General features: G+C 42.8%; 1 protein-coding gene across 3 annotated transcripts in view; it reads right to left on the reverse strand.

Annotated features, from left to right (window-relative positions):
- Positions 1-16,035, reverse strand: part of PRKCH (protein kinase C eta) — a 244,160-nt gene that overhangs the window by 89,949 nt on the left and 138,176 nt on the right. For all 3 annotated transcript variants that reach the window (XM_033187812.1, XM_033187813.1, XM_033187814.1), the window contains exons 8-9: positions 14,609-14,752; positions 14,262-14,435 (exon numbers count right to left, since the gene is read on the reverse strand). In XM_033187812.1, the coding sequence (XP_033043703.1) occupies positions 14,262-14,435; positions 14,609-14,752 (318 nt within the window). The remainder of the gene's footprint in view (positions 1-14,261; positions 14,436-14,608; positions 14,753-16,035) is intronic.

Genomic DNA, 16,035 nt, shown 5'->3' on the forward strand with positions numbered 1-16,035 from the left:
AGAAATACAAACTACCATCAGAGAATACTATAAACACCTCTACGCAAATAAACTAGAAAATCTAGAAGAAATGGATAATTTCCTCGACACTTACACTCTTCCAAGACTAAACCAGGAAGAAGTTGAATCCCTGAATAGACCAATAGCAGGCTCTGAAATTGAGGCAACAATTAATAGCCTACCACCAAAAAAAGTCCAGGACCAGATGGATTCACAGCTGAATTCTACCAGAGGTACAAAGAGGAGCTGGTACCATTCCTTCTGAAAAACTATCCCAATCAATAGAAAAGAGGGAATCCTCCCTAACTCATTTTATGAGGCCAACATCATCCTGATACCAAAGCCTGGCAGAGACACAACAAAAAAAGAAAATTTTAGACCAATATCCCTGATGAACATCGATGCAAAAATCCTCAATAAAATCCTGGCAAACCGGATTCAGCAGCACATCAAAAAGCTTATCCACCATGATCAAGTGGCTTCATCCCTGGGATGCAAGGCTGGTTCAACATTCGCAAATCAATAAACGTAATCCAGCATATAAACAGAACCAAAGACAAGAACCACATGATTATCTCAATAGATGCAGAAAAGGCTTCTGACAAAATTCAACAGCCTTCATGCTAAAAACGCTCAATAAATTCGGTATTGATGGAACATACCTCAAAATAATAAGAGCTCTTATGACAAACCCACAGCCAATATCATACTGAATGGGCAAAAACTGGAAAAATTTCCTTTGAAAACTGGCACAAGACAGGGATGCCCTCTCTCACCACTCCTATTCAACATAGTCTTGGAAGTTCTGGCTAGGGCAATCAGGCAAGAGAAAGAAATAAGGGGTACCCAGTTAGGAAAAGAAGAAGTCAAATTGTCCCTGTTTGCAGATGACATGATTGTATATTTAGAAAACCCCACTGTCTCAGCCCAAAATCTCCTTAAGCTGATAAACAACTTCAGCAAAGTCTCAGGATACAAAATCAATGTGCAAAAATCACAAGCATTCTTATACACCAGTAACAGACAAAACAGAGAGCCGAATCATGAATGAACTTCCATTCACAATTGCTTCAAAAAGAATAAAATACCTAGGAATCCAACTTACAAGGGATGTCAAGGACCTCTTCAAGGAGAACTACAAACCACTGCTCAGTGAAATAGAAGAGGACACAAACAAATGGAAGAACATACCATGCTCATGGATAGGAAGAATCAATATTGTGAAAATGGCCATACTGCCCAAGGTTATTTATAGATTCAATGCCATCCCCATCAAGCTACCAATGAGTTTCTTCACAGAACTGGAAAAAACTGCTTTAAAGTTCATATGGAACCAAAAAAGAGCCTGCATTGCCAAGACAATCCTAAGTCAAAAGGACAAAGCTGGAGGCATCACGCTACCTGACTTCAAACTATACTACAAAGCCACAGTGACCAAAACAGCATGGTACTGGTACCACAACAGAGATATAGACCAATGGAACAGAACAGAGTCCTCAGAAATAATACCACACATCTACAGCCATCTGATCTTTGACAAACCTGAGAGAAACAAGAAATGGGGAAAGGACTCCCTATTTAATAAATGGTGCTGGGAAAATTGGCTAGCCATAAGTAGAAAGCTGAAACTGGATCCTTCCTTACCCCTTATACGAAAATTAATTCAAGATGGATTAAAGACTTAAATGTTAGACCTAATACCATAAAAACCCTAGAAGAAAACCTAGGTAGTACCGTTCAGGACATAGGCATGGGCAAGGACTTCATGTCTAAAACACCAAAAGCAATGGCAGCAAAAGCCAAAATTGACAATGGGATATGATTAAACTAAAGAGCTTCTGCACAGCAAAAGAAACTACCATCAGAGTGAACAGGCAACCTACAGAATGGGTGAAAATGTTTGCAATCTACTCATCTGACAAAGGGCTAATATCCAGAATCTACAAAGAACTCAAACAAATTTACAAGAAAAAAACAAACAACCCCATCAAAAAGTGGGCAAAGGATATGAACAGACATTTCTCAAAAGAAGACATTCATACAGCCAACAGACACATGAAAAAATGCTCATCATCACTGGCCATCAGAGAAATGCAAATCAAAACCACAATGAGATACCATCTCACACCAGTTAGAATGGCAATCATTAAAAAGTCAGGAAACAACAGGTGCTGGAGAGGATGTGGAGAAATAGGAACACGTTTACACTGTTGGTGGGATTGTAAACTAGTTCAACCATTATGGAAAACAGTATGGTGATCCTCAAGGATCTAGAACTAGATGTACCATATGACCCAGCCATCCCATACTGGGTATATACCCAAAGGATTATAAATCATGCTGCTATAAAGACACATGCATGTATGTTATTGCGGCACTATTCACAATAGCAAAGACTTGGAATCAACCCAAATGTCCATCTGTGACAGACTGGATTAAGAAAATGTGGCACATATACACCATGGAATATTATGCAGCCATAAAAAAGGATGAGTTTGCGTCCTTTGTAGGGACATGGATGCAACTGGAAACCATCATTCTTAGCAAACTATCACAAGAACAAAAAACCAAACACCGCATGTTCTCACTCATAGGTGGGAACTGAACAATGACATCACTTGGACTCGGGAGGGGAAACATCACACACCGGGGCCTATCATGGGGGGGGGGGAGGGGGGGAGGGATTGCATTGGGAGTTATACCTCATATAAATGATGAATTGAGGGGTGCTGACGAGTTGATGGGTGCAGCACACCAACATGGCACAAGTATACATATGTAACAAACCTGCACGTTATGCACATGTACCCTAGAACTTAAAGTATAATTAAAAAAAAAAAAAAAGAGTTCCAAGTTGGGTCCAGGAAAACCATAACCAAGCAATCACCACCCCAAAAGCTTTCAGTCATCATGAGACACAGGGACAAATTGTGACCTGAGTTGTGTTCTGGTTACATCAAAGATTTTAAGTACACAAAACTCCACATACCATCTTACCAGACACGGAGGTGGTGGTCTACTCAGTCTCTAGGTTGTCAACGATAACACCGGCTACCAATATCGAGACCAGTTACAACGGAACAACCTCAAACTGAAAAAACAAGCCGACTATTTCAATTCCTTTTGTCACACCAAGTATCTTGGCAGTCCCATCCAAAGAGACAGAGTCAAAGACACAGCTTGAACTTCAGGTTCTCTTATTCCTATTCATTTTTGTGGCCCTATTTAGCAACAGAAGGGTAGGAAGCCTGGTAGCCTGAGAGGACAGAAGCAAAGGTCCCAAATAATCCCCCCAAAATCCAGATCCTGGAGAGGGCCTATGCCCATTTTGTCTTCAGAGAATCTTCAGCAGAGAAGGAGGCAGGTCCAACATACACTGGCCCCAAAGTCAGATCTTGTCTGACTATGGAAATAAATCCGCAATTAATAATCTAAAAGAAAGATGGAACACTATGAATAAGGTAGGAACATGCAGAGACAAGAAACACCATGCTCTGGCTCATTTTCTATTTTGATCGGAGCCAAAGGCAAACTGCAACCAATGACCCGTAGCAGACCAGATTGTACGTGTAGCAGTCAGTGCTCAGGGAAAGGGGGAAACCTAGTTCCAAACAGATCAGAGGAAATATCCTCAGGTATTTCACAAAAGGCCAAAAACCACCTACTGTGGAAAACTGCCTCTATTCCTGTCTAATGACAGTATTCTCAGCTGTACACACTAGAGACTCAAAGGTTCTATTTGTGATATAACGGAAATGGCTTGTATATTATTTAGTAGGACAGTCAGGTCAGGAATCCATGCACTGACTCTGGTTTGCTATGTAATCTGGGGCAAGTTGTTTAACTTCTCTGGATCTCAGTTGCTAGGCCTTTAAAATGGGGATGATACTCTTTCCTGGATGCTTTGGGTATTAAATGAGATATTTTGTTCAATGGATATTTATAGAATGCCAATGTGCAGTTTAGTTTCCTAGACATTGGTAATGAATATGAGCACCTAGGACATATGCTAGGGTCTCATGAACTGCCCTTTCCTTCTTCGCTCATCCCCTCCTGCAAAGTGGGTACCATCCAGTCCCCAGGAATCTACCAACTACCCCAAGGCATGAAGAGAGGCTTCTTCAGAATCCCCATGCCTGTGAAGGGGAAAGTCTCCCAGCCTTTCGGCTATACTTTCCCTTCTCATCTAACCCTCTGTCACGGTGCCCCTTCCCCTTGCGCTGCGCGTCACAGTAACACAGAGCACAAGCAGTAAAGCCACTGCAGGGGCCGAGCATGCCTCCTCCTCCCCACATCCAGCAGCTGGCAGGGGCTCAGTCAAATGCTCAGTGAGCCCGCGGGAAGGGAAAGGGGAGCTGGGGGTGCTGGAAAGCATCAGAGCTGGACAGCGCAGGCTGCAGCCTCACTACGTCCCCACATGTTGAAGCCAGCTGGAGAGGCACTCCCTAAAGGTACATTGGCCAACAGGTCCAACAGTAAAGAACACACCTTTAGGTGGAGAGGCTTATCTCAAAAAAAAAAAAGGCAGGGGACCTTCTTAAAGACAAGTGGGCCAGCTAAGCCAGAATTAGAACTCAGAGCTCTTGTGCTGAAGGTCACAGTGCAGTTGTCTGCCTGGGGAAAGATTAATTCCAGGGCCACATGACTGCCTTGCTGCCTGGCTGCTCTCTGCCTCTCCCACTTCTTCGCTAATATTTAATACAACAACAATGGAGAAAGTAATACAAAGAAAAGAATGTTCCTTTGTACTCATGCTGCCAGGTACACTGAGCACACTGAGATCATTTTGCACCAGCACGTATGCAGTGATGGCATTTATTTCACAAGATTCCAAGATATTCTGACCTTCAAAAACCAGGATTTCAACTTTGTTGGCCATTTGTTGATTTCTTATGGAAAGCTATGGTCCTGCCAGGAACTCCATCCTTGCAGGCTGATGTCGTAAGGATGCCCCAGCAGGCAGAGGAGCGGGAGGAGGCAAAAGCGCCGGGCATTGGAGCGTCCTGTGGCCACCTGAAAGCGGTGGATCCCAAACACAAACTTAAGTCATTCGCAAAACAATGAGGGGTACTTGGCTCAGCCCTCTTACCCATTCCCAGGGCCTGCTCGTGAGACGCTGTTTTGGGCACTGGCCACAAAATGTCTTCAGTTTTCCAAATAGAAACCTTTGCTTCCACAAACTGGGTCTCTGAACAAAGCCTGAAGCCTCAGACCAATATTTACTTTGTCGCTCCCCCTTCCTGTGATGGCTCCCCTCCACCCCCAACCCCCTAGTCTTTCTCTCTCCAGGAGGAGAACGGAAGGGGAGCCCCCCCCCCCACCCCCGGGAGCTGGGGATGGGGGATGGGAGGCCTGGATTCCGGGACATTCAAGCCAGGGACTCAGCTGCTGACACAACCCTCACTGATTCAGATAAAAGGAGTGTGATGTGAATTTTGCCAGAAATGAGTCAGGGAGGCAGCATGTACTAGACCGTATCCCAGGTCCTGAGAGACCAGGGGTCTGGTCCCTGACTTAATAATGGCTTATTCCTCCTACCCCCACTGTTAAAGAAATGTAATCCTAGTACCAAATTTGGTAAATAGGAAAAAAAATCATTCATAATTCCACTACCTTAATCCAGTCCCTGATAGCTTATTGGCATAATTTACTGGCAGTCTTTTTTGGGGGTGGGGAGGGGAACGGGTCTGCCAATTCACTATCTTGGGCAGAACCTGACATGGATACAGACTGTTCATCATGATAACCTCTGTATTATTTCCTGGATTCTAACCTCCTATTTTTACCATTTTCTGTGACAGATTTTAGGCAAATGACTTAACTCCTCAATGTCTCACTTTTCTTTTTTTTTTTTTTTTTTTTTTTTTTGAGACGGAGTCTCACTCTGTCGCCGGGGCTGGAGTGCAGTGGCCGGATCTCAGCTCACTGCAAGCTCCGCCTCCCGGGTTCCCGCCATTCTCCTGCCTCAGCCTCCCGAGTAGCATTTGACATAATGAAGATAATAATTGTACTTATCTTATAAGGCTGTTATAGGAATCATGTGCAATAAACAATACATGTTAGGTGCTTATGACGGTGCCTGACAATTTAACTACCTAACATAAAATTATCTCTTGATTGGCTGAAAATTCTCATCAAATAGTGTATTATTGAAGTGTACCCCCATTGCTAAATGCTGAAGTTGTTTCTAATATTTTCCTATTATAAATAATGCATGACACCAAAGCAATCTTGACAAAAATTGTCAGAATCTTGACAGAATCTTGAATCAAAGAACAAAGCTTGAGGCATTATACTACCTGATTTCAAAATCTACTACAAAGCTACAGTAATCAAAACACTATGGTACTGGCACAAAAACAGACATATAGACCAATGGGACAGAATACAGAGCTCAGAAATAAATCCACACTTTTACAATCAATTAATTATCAACAAAGATCCCAAGGACACACAACAAAGAAAGGACTGTCTCTTCAATAAACGGCGTTAAGAAAACTGGATATCTACATGCAGAAGAATAAAAATAGACCCTCATCTCACATCACATAAAAAAATCACTGAAAAGTGGACTAAAGACTTAAACGTAAGACCTGAAACTGTAAAATTGCCAAATGACAACTTAGGGGAAAAAATCTGTGACACTGGCATAGGCAATAACTTTTTAAAATATGACCTTAAAAGCACAGGCAACAAAAGCAAAAACAGACAAATGGAATTATATCAAATTTAAAAGCTTCTGCAAAGTTTCTACAATCAACTGAGTGAAGAGACAACCTGTGGAATGGGAGAAAATGTTTGCAAAACACATATCTGGATAAGGAGTTAATATCCAAATATAGAGGAAACTCAAACAACTTTATAGTAAGAAACAACCCAATTTAAAAATGGTTAATGGACCTGAATAGACATTTCTCAAAAGAAGACATACAAATGGCCAACAGGTGGTGGGAATGTAAATTAGTTCAACCACTGTGGAAAACCATATGGCGACTCCTCAAGGATCTAGAACCAGAAATACCATTTGACCCAGCAATCCCATTACTGGGTACATACCCAAAGGATTATAAATCATTCTACTCTAAAGACACATGCACATGTATGTTTATTGCAGCACTATTTACAACACCAAAGACTTGGAACCAACACAAATGACCATCAATGATAGACTGGATAAAGAAAATGTGGCACATATACACCATGGAATACTATGCAGCCATAAAAAAGAATGAGTTCACGTCCTTTGCAGGGACATGGATGAAGCTGGAAACCATCATTCTCAGCGAACTAACACAGGAACAGAAAACCAAACACCGCATCTTCTCACTCATAAGCTGAACAATGAGAACACAGGGAGGGGAACATCACACACCAGAACCTGTTGGGTGGGAGGGCCAGGGGAAGGAGAGCATTAGGACAAATACCTAATGTAATTGGGGCTTAAAACCTGGATGACAAACCAGGTGCAGCTGTATTGTAAATAGTGCAGCAAACCACCATGGCACATGTGTACCTATGTAACAAACCTGCACATTCAGCACATGTATCCCAGAACTTAAAGTAAAATAAAAATAAAGTAAAAAAACAAAAAACAAAAAAACACACCACACACACAAATAGCCAACAGGTATAGAAAAAATGCTCAACATCACTAATAATCGGGAATATGCAGATTAAAACCACAATGATATATTATGTCATACCTGTCAGAACAGCTATTATTGAAAAGATGAAAAATAACAGGTATTGGCGAGGATGTGGAGAAAAGGGAACCCCTGTATAGTGTTGGTGGGAATGTAAATTAGTATAGCCATTTGGAAAACGGTATGGAGGCTCCTCAAAAAATTAAAATAGAACTACCATGTGTTCCAGCAATTCCAATACTGGATATACATCCAAAGAAAATGAAATCAGCATGTCGAAGAGATGCCTGCACTCTTACGGAATAAACCTAAGTGTTCACCAGTGGATGAATGGACAAAGAAACAATGGAATATATACACAATAGAATACTGTTCAGCTTTTAAACAGAAAGATATCCTGTCATTTGCAACATGGATCAACCTGGAGGACACTGTATTACGTGAAATAAGCCAGGCACAGACAGACAAATGCTGCTTCATCTCACTGATATGTGGAATCAAAAAAAGCCAAACTCATTGAAACAGAATAGAACAGTGGTGACCAGAGGCTGGAGGATTACAGAGATGTTAACCAAAGAAAATATATATAAATAAAGCACTGAAAATTAAACATCTTTATGAATAACATTTTATTCTTTATATTATTTTTATAGTCTAGATTATCAGAAAAACAGATCCAAGAGTAAACATTTTATGAGTTTTAGTTTAGGTTACCAAATTAGCCACAAACTATTAGAATTTGCAGTGCTATCAGAAACATATAAGGATGCCCATCTATACACTTGTAAGCAGTGTATATGATTATTAAAAAATCGGGGAAATAATCTATGGGTTCATAAACCTCTGTAGCAACCTTGATAAATTATCAAATATTTGAAATTTGCTTACTATTTCCTTTTCGCCAAGAACAAAAGGACCTATAAAATACTTACCTTCTCAGTGCTTGCTGTCCCCTCCATGTGGGTGTCCGGGCTGGCCATTGGGAAGCCCTGGGACCTTTTTTCTTTGGTGTGAGGAGGGAGGGGGTCATCACCACAATTGAACTGACTCGCTTTTGAACAGCACTTCACAGTGTACAAAATATTCTGCATTCTCTCATTTGACCCTCACAGCGATCCTGTTTTCATTTTAATGACGAGAACTTTAGGGCTCAAAGGAATTTTAGGACAGATTCAAGCCATTTAGATGGCGGAAAACAAAGCTAAAACAGAGTGCAGGTTTTCTGTTCCCAAGGGCGATGCCATTTCCATATTGTCAGGTGGGGGGGGGGGCCAAGACAGATAGGAGGTGTTTAAGCCGAGGCTGAATCAACCAACTAAATGCGGAATAAAACAACATATGGAGTCAGAGTCAGCCTGACCTAAACTTGAACCTTGTCTCTGCCACTTACAATCTAAGGGATCCTCGGCTAGTTACTGCCCTGCTCTGGGCTTCAGAGAGACTGATTCCACAGGGCTGCGTGAGGGAAGTGCTGTTTTTACAAAGGCCCTCACAATGAAATGCTTTGCAGATCAAGTGGCTCCAACACCTCCTCTCACTCCTTAATTCTCCAGGGGAGACTGTCTCAGTTCAGCATTACACACTGATTAGCATCTTACTTGAGAAGCCAGGGCCTGCAACACTGGGCAGCTAAAACAGTAAGCAACTTTCTGCTGTAATTTCTCATAGCAAGTAACACTTTCTGTTCTTCATAGTTTTACAACAGTGAATGGGAATTGCCACTGAAGACTTCTGACAGATGAACGCACAGCGAACAAATGCCATGTGCATTGTGGAGTCCAATACCTTGCAAACCTCAAAGAAGGCATCAACGACAGCAAAATTAAAATTGTATACCTCTATCTCAGCATGAGAAAAACTCCCTTGCTGCTACCTTTTTTTTCCTTCTTTTTCTTTTTGGAGACAAAGTCTCGCTCTGTCGCCCAGGTTGGAGTGCAGTGGCACGATCTTGGCTCACTGCAACCTCTGCCTACCAGGTTCCAGCGATCCTCCTGTCTCCCCTCTGGAGTAGGTAGAATTGCAGGCATGCGCCACCACCCCAAGCTAATTTTTATATTTTTAGTAGATGGGGTTTCACCATGTTGGCCAGGCTGGTCTCAAACTCCTAGGCTCAAGTGATCGGCCCACCTCGGCTCCCAAAGTGCTGCCTGCGCTCAGCCTCACTTGCTTCTTTGAAGTGGGTTCCCACTACTTCTTTATCATTTAGCCTAAAGCAGGGGAACATTCCCTTTATCCTTTGCTTTGGAGACATCTACTACAATACACACATCGTAAACCACAATGGCAGTTCCATGCATTTGGTTTCTCTGGAGGAGAAATAAAAACTTTGCGGTAGTGACTGCCACCTTGTGGTCAAACATAAAACTTCCACTAGGAAAAACAGACTTCAATGCTAGTCAAGGCTTCACCCACTAAACACTGGGAATCCCGTGTGGCCGCTAAAATTTTGGTATATTGTATAATTTATATATTTTCCTGGAACATTTTGATTGTATATGCTATATTGATTGGGTACGCAATCTGTTCCAGGTTTCTCATTTTACTCTACCATAACATGATCTAATTGTTGATGAGATCTTTGCTTATACTCACCAGAATTTCCTTTTACAGATCAAATTCCCCTGAGTTAGGTATACTTCTTTATTTGCTTCGGCAGTAGCAACTTGGAACCACTGCTGCTGCAAGACCAGGCTAAGCTCACTAAATACCAGTTGACTGCTTGACTCAAAGGTTACCAGTTGGTGAAGATGACCTAACCTCTTCCTAACCACATAGGAAACCATGTGATCTTTGGCTCAGGCCCTAGGAAGGAGATTTGAGCGGTCACCTGGCTCTGCGGCTTGACCCGTGGTGTTCATGGTGGTGTTCAGGAGGCTGGCGCTTGAAACCCTGGCGGGCAACCAGTATCAGCTACCAGCTATCCCTCTCAAGCCTGTAGCTGTAACTCTACTCCTCTATTCGAAGAAAAGAGCCCAACAAGGGGGTGAGGGCAGGGGAGGGGCTTTACGCTGGCAAAGTGCCCAGCAAAGGAAGGGTTTCAAGGCTACTCCAGGGAGCAGTGTGGGGCAGGGAGAACTGCAGCTGCAGGGGAACCAAGGACCGGCCCAGCAGAGGGAAAGAAGAGGATGGGGGCAGGAGCAGCATGGGCTCCAGGGCCATCAGGAGTCACTGAGGACCAATGAGGAGCAGAGGGGAAGGGAGAGGAGTGCAGGGGAGTCGAGGCCCATGAAGCCATTAGCTGCCTCCCCAGTTTTTTTTTCTCTTGATAACGCTGGAGTGGCGTGGGAGTCCATGCCATGTATCTCCTTCAGTGCATCCTGTCACCAAGCTCCCAGACTTCTCTGCTCCACCCATTCTCCAGGCTGCATGTGTCCCTCCCAACACAGATTTGAATACAAGTGATCCTGAAACATACGAAAACGCCCAGCTTCAGTTACAGCTAGAGGAATGCAAGTTAGAACTTCAAATATACCATTTTTCTAACTTCAAATATACCATTTTTCTAACCTCTCAGATGATCCAAATGACAGATAGCATGCCATGAAGGGAAGGCGGAGGAAATGCATCTTCTCACTCAAGCTTTGGGAGTGTGAATTTAGAGACGCAGCCCAGCAAGTAGGGAAGAGCCTGCCTGTACTCTGTCATCAGACCACCTGGCTTCAAACCCTCTCTGCCACTTCGGAACTAAGCTTCTTTGTACCTAAGTTTTCTCCTCGTGAAATGGGGTGATAATAACAACTTATTTCAGAGGGTTACCGTAAGGATTAAATGAGATAACAGACATAAAGCACTTAGAACAATGTGTGGTATATGAACAATAAAATGTTCGCTATCTTTAACCACAATGGAGGAGAGGAGCAATTGGACTCTATCAAAATGTGAAGTGCATATACCCTTTGACCAAGCAATACTACTACTAATAACATGTCATACAGAAACACCAGCACAAGCACACAAAGACAAAAGTACTAGGGGACTCACTGCAACAGTGACTGAAATAAAAGACTAGGAACATAATACATAGCAACAGAGGAGGACAAGTTAAATTAATTATGTCATGTTCTAAAATGGAGTACTATGCAGCCATTAAAAATGAGGCAGCTTGGTATATAGAAATACAAAACAATTTCCAATATATACTATTAATATTATTTCTTAAAAAAAAAATAAAGTGGCCAGGTACAGTGGCTCACGCCTGTAATCCCAGAACTTTGAGAGACTGAGGTGGGTGGATTGCTTTAGCCCAGGAGTTTGAGAGCAGCCTAGGAAACATGGCAAAACCCCATCTCTACAAAAAATACAAAAATTAGCCAGGTGTGGTGGCGTGTGCCTGTAAGTCCCAGTTTCTCAGGGGGATGAGGTGGGAGAATCGCTTTAGCCTGGGAGCTTGACGCTGCAGTGAGCCATAACCATCACTGCACTCCAGCCTGGGTGACGAAGTAAGACCCTGTCTCAAAAAATAGATTAATTAAATTTTAAAAATACAGAATCATGGGCAAAGTATACTATTATTTGTGTTTTTTAAAGATAAATATGTATGTATATGTGTGCTGTTATATATGCTTTTGTGTACAGAAAATTCTCTCAAAGGCTATAAACAAAACGAGCAATAATTGTTTCTTTCAGAGAAAGGATATGAATATTTGGAGGATACTTATATTACCTATTGCAAGAAATTAGATTTTCATAATTAAAACATACAACCTGATATGTCATTCCTCTGCTTCAACTTCTTCCATGACTTTCCATTGCTCTCAGGACTAAACTCAAACCCCTTAACGCAGCCTGCAAGCATCTTCATGGCCTGGCCCTGGCCCACTTCGGCTGCCTCAGTTCTCACCAGGTCCCTCTTCAACCTCGATATGCTGCATGTGCTGAGCCTCCTTCACACCTGATGCTCTGTCTCACCAGCAGACTTATGGTGTGCTGTTGACCCTGTATGATATATTCGCCTTCATTCTCTGCCTAACTAATTCTAACTCACTCATCTGGTCCCAGCATGGCTTTACCTTCCCTAGAGGTGTATTGCCAGCCTCCCTGACCGGGTCAGATGCCCCTATCCCGCTCCCGTGGAATCTCCTACTTCCTTGATGGTGGCACAGGTCAGGAACATGCCCAGAATTCACTCTCCCAGAATGTTTTTTGACAGCAAGATTCTGACACCTCTGTGGCAGACCCTCCCTCTTGGTGCCTTCTCCAAGGCCATTTTCCCTCTTCATTGATACCAGAAGCCCAATTTTGAGCCTGATTCTAAACAGAGGCAGAATGTCCTATGCCAGAGGCTGAATCAAGGTTGGTGTGAACCAATCATGGTCTGCCAGCTTATCTTGGCCTGATATTTGCTCTTGCAGCCTCCTTGCTAAGGGCATGATATGGTTTGGCTGTGTGTCCCCACCCAAATCTCATGTTGAATTGGAATCTCTAATGTTGAGGGAAGGGCCTGGTGGGAGGTGACCAGATCATGAGGCAGATTTCCCTCTTGCTGTTCTCATGATAGCGAGGTCTCATGAGATTCGGCTTTTTAAAAGCGTGTAGCATTTCCCCTTTGCTCTCTCTCTCTCCTGCTGTCACGTGAAGCCCTGCTTGCTTCTCCTTCACCCTTCCGCTATGATTCTGTTTCTTGAGGCATCCCCAGCCATGCCTTCTGTATGGCCTATGGAACTGTGAGTCAATTAAACCTTTTTTTCTTCATAAGTTACCCAGTCTCAGGTAGTTCTTTGTAGCAATGTGAGAACAGACATACAGGGTAGTAGACCCAAGTCTAGGAAAGATCTTCCCTCCCTGATAAAAGGAGACTGGCCATGAAGCTCTTCGTCCCCCGCCCTTGGGCTTTCTGCTTTGCTATCATGCCAAGGTGTGGCATCTAGGGCTACAGCAAATACCTTGGGACCCCAAGGGAAAGACATGCCCAATGTCAATGAGCAACAAATCCAACCATAGCACTGTTATCATCACACTTCTCATTATGTGAAACAACAAGTAAAAAGTTTACTAATGGACCAAACCCATCTTTTCTATTTATTGTTTAATCCACCGCTGGCCAAGTGTTTCATTAACTGTAGCCAGAAACATTCCTAAATGCACACCATTATAGGGCAGACAGATTCAATTCCTAAGACCAGTCCATGGTTTCAGGCAAAGGGACACTGCTAAAGCCAGGAGCAATGCCCTGGGATGTTCCAAATCAAGGTACCTCTCTGGGGCCTCTCAGACCCCTCTTCTAAACTCCTGTGCCCAGGTCAGAACCAGCTCAGCATTTAGGAGCAGAGTCACAGCCAAATTCATCAAGATAATCAGCCCATGGCATTTTCTCTGTTCTTAATTTCTGTAACCTTCACTCACCTAGAGAAGATTTATGTATGATGACCTTTTCAATCCTGGGACGCACAACCCTCACAGTGTTCCTTCCCCGGACAGCACAAAGGAAGGGGTGAATTCATAAGCTTCCATTTTTCCTCCAGAGGTTGTCAGAAGTCACCAATACCTCCATATGACCCTGCCTTGGGAGCCCATCCCCCAGAATTTCTGATACTCAACTTTACAAGATCTCCAGTATCTTATTGTCTCAGCTCTTTAAGAAAAAAGGCTGTTGGTGCAGTGAATGTGATTCATACTTACAGGGGTCTGAAAGCAGCAGAACAACTGAGTGAGAAAGGGGTGATTGCGGGCCAGAGACAGGATCCTTTTCTCGGTCATGGTGCATTCCACATCATCATCCTGCAGAATCACGTCCTTCTTTAGCACCTTCACAGCATAGAGGTCTCCTGTTTCTTTTATTCTTGCAAGCATCACCTATGGCAAAGCAAAAGGAGGGAGCATGAGAGAGTCCTCTTGGGGATCTTAGGGTTTGTGCAAACAAGGGGAAGAAAGAATGGCACATGTGAAATGTGAGTATGTGTGTGTGTGTGTGTGCGTGAATACAGAGCATGCTTACTTCAACCCAAACAGTTAAAGCCAAGACTCACCTTCCCAAAACTCCCCTTCCCCAACACTCGGATGAACTCAAAGTTGTCGATACCAAGTCGGCTGGAAGAATTAACCCCAATCCCATTTCCTTCTTTGCTGTTCTCCTTTCCCTGTCGTCTTAGGGTCGATCTGGAAACGAGTTTCTGAAAGAGTAAGAACACAAAATTGAAGCAGGAGCACGGAGCACCCATACACGAAGAAGACCTTACTGGCTGGGAGCAGTCTCACCCCCAGTATAATGTGGGGGAAAGATCAATTCAGCTTGACAGATGATCGGTTCTGCCACTCGAAGCTCCCTCAGTATCAGCTTCTGAATCTGTGCTTACTGCTTTGTGTGAAAGGTCAATTAAAAATACGTCTAAGCCATGGAGTTACAGTTAGCGCTCAAGTGGAAGTGCATGGAAACACCAATGCCTTGTGTGGTCCCTCGGGTGCCTTCTGCGGTGGCTTTCCATAGGAAGGTCCCATTCCATGAGCGCCACCTAGTGTCCACTGTTTACAGAGAGCAGTGTTCATGTCTGCTCAGAGATTCAAGCATCATTCAGCACCAGGACACGAATGAAGCAACGTTTTTTAATCAATGTTTTAAATTATATAGGAGAAATAAAAGTTCAGTGTGAATAGAACAATGATCAAAAGCATGAAGAATAAAAATTTAAATACCTAAAATCTCACCAGCCCCCTGCCAAAGATATCTATATCTATGTATAAATAGATACTGGGTTAATTTTTAAAAATGTAATCAAATTATTGCTTCATAACATATGTTTGTATTTAAAAATTTGTCATGGGTATTTTTCATGCCTTTAAATATCTTTCAAGCACATGAGTTCTAATGGCTATTCAATATCCATTTCATGGATATCTCACAATGTATTAATTCCCCTGCTATTAGAAAGATGAGGCATCTCCCATTTTTCACCATAATGAATAACACCGTAGTGAACACACTTCATGCAAATCTTCAAAACAGAGTAATTAAGGGTCTAGTTCTGAAGCAAGCTGCCTGGATTCAATAACAGCTCTGCAACCTAACCTGTGACCCTGAGCAAGTTACCTACCCAGCCTATCCCTGCCTCAGTTTCCTCTTCTGACAAAGAGGTTAAAGCATCTGCCACATGAGTCATTAGGAGGCCTAAATGAACAAATGCATATAAAGCACTTAGATTGGTGCCTGGCACATTCAATAAACTTAAGCTGTACTGTCATTATCATCATTCAGTTTCTTAAGATAACTTCCTGCAAATGGAATTCCTTGTGCCAAAGTGCTAATTTTGAAGACTTCTGATACACAGCCAACTTGCCATGTACAAAGACTGAACAATCTACAGTCCTACCAGCATGAGAGTTCTAGTTTCAACACAAAGAATGGAAAGTAAGTGTGGCTGCCTCAGTTGGCTTTCCAATTCCACCCTACTGAGTATCT

This window comes from Trachypithecus francoisi, unplaced genomic scaffold, assembly GCF_009764315.1.
Source record: "Trachypithecus francoisi isolate TF-2019V2 unplaced genomic scaffold, Tfra_2.0 Lachesis_group3, whole genome shotgun sequence".
NCBI classification, from domain to species: Eukaryota; Metazoa; Chordata; class Mammalia; order Primates; family Cercopithecidae; genus Trachypithecus; species Trachypithecus francoisi.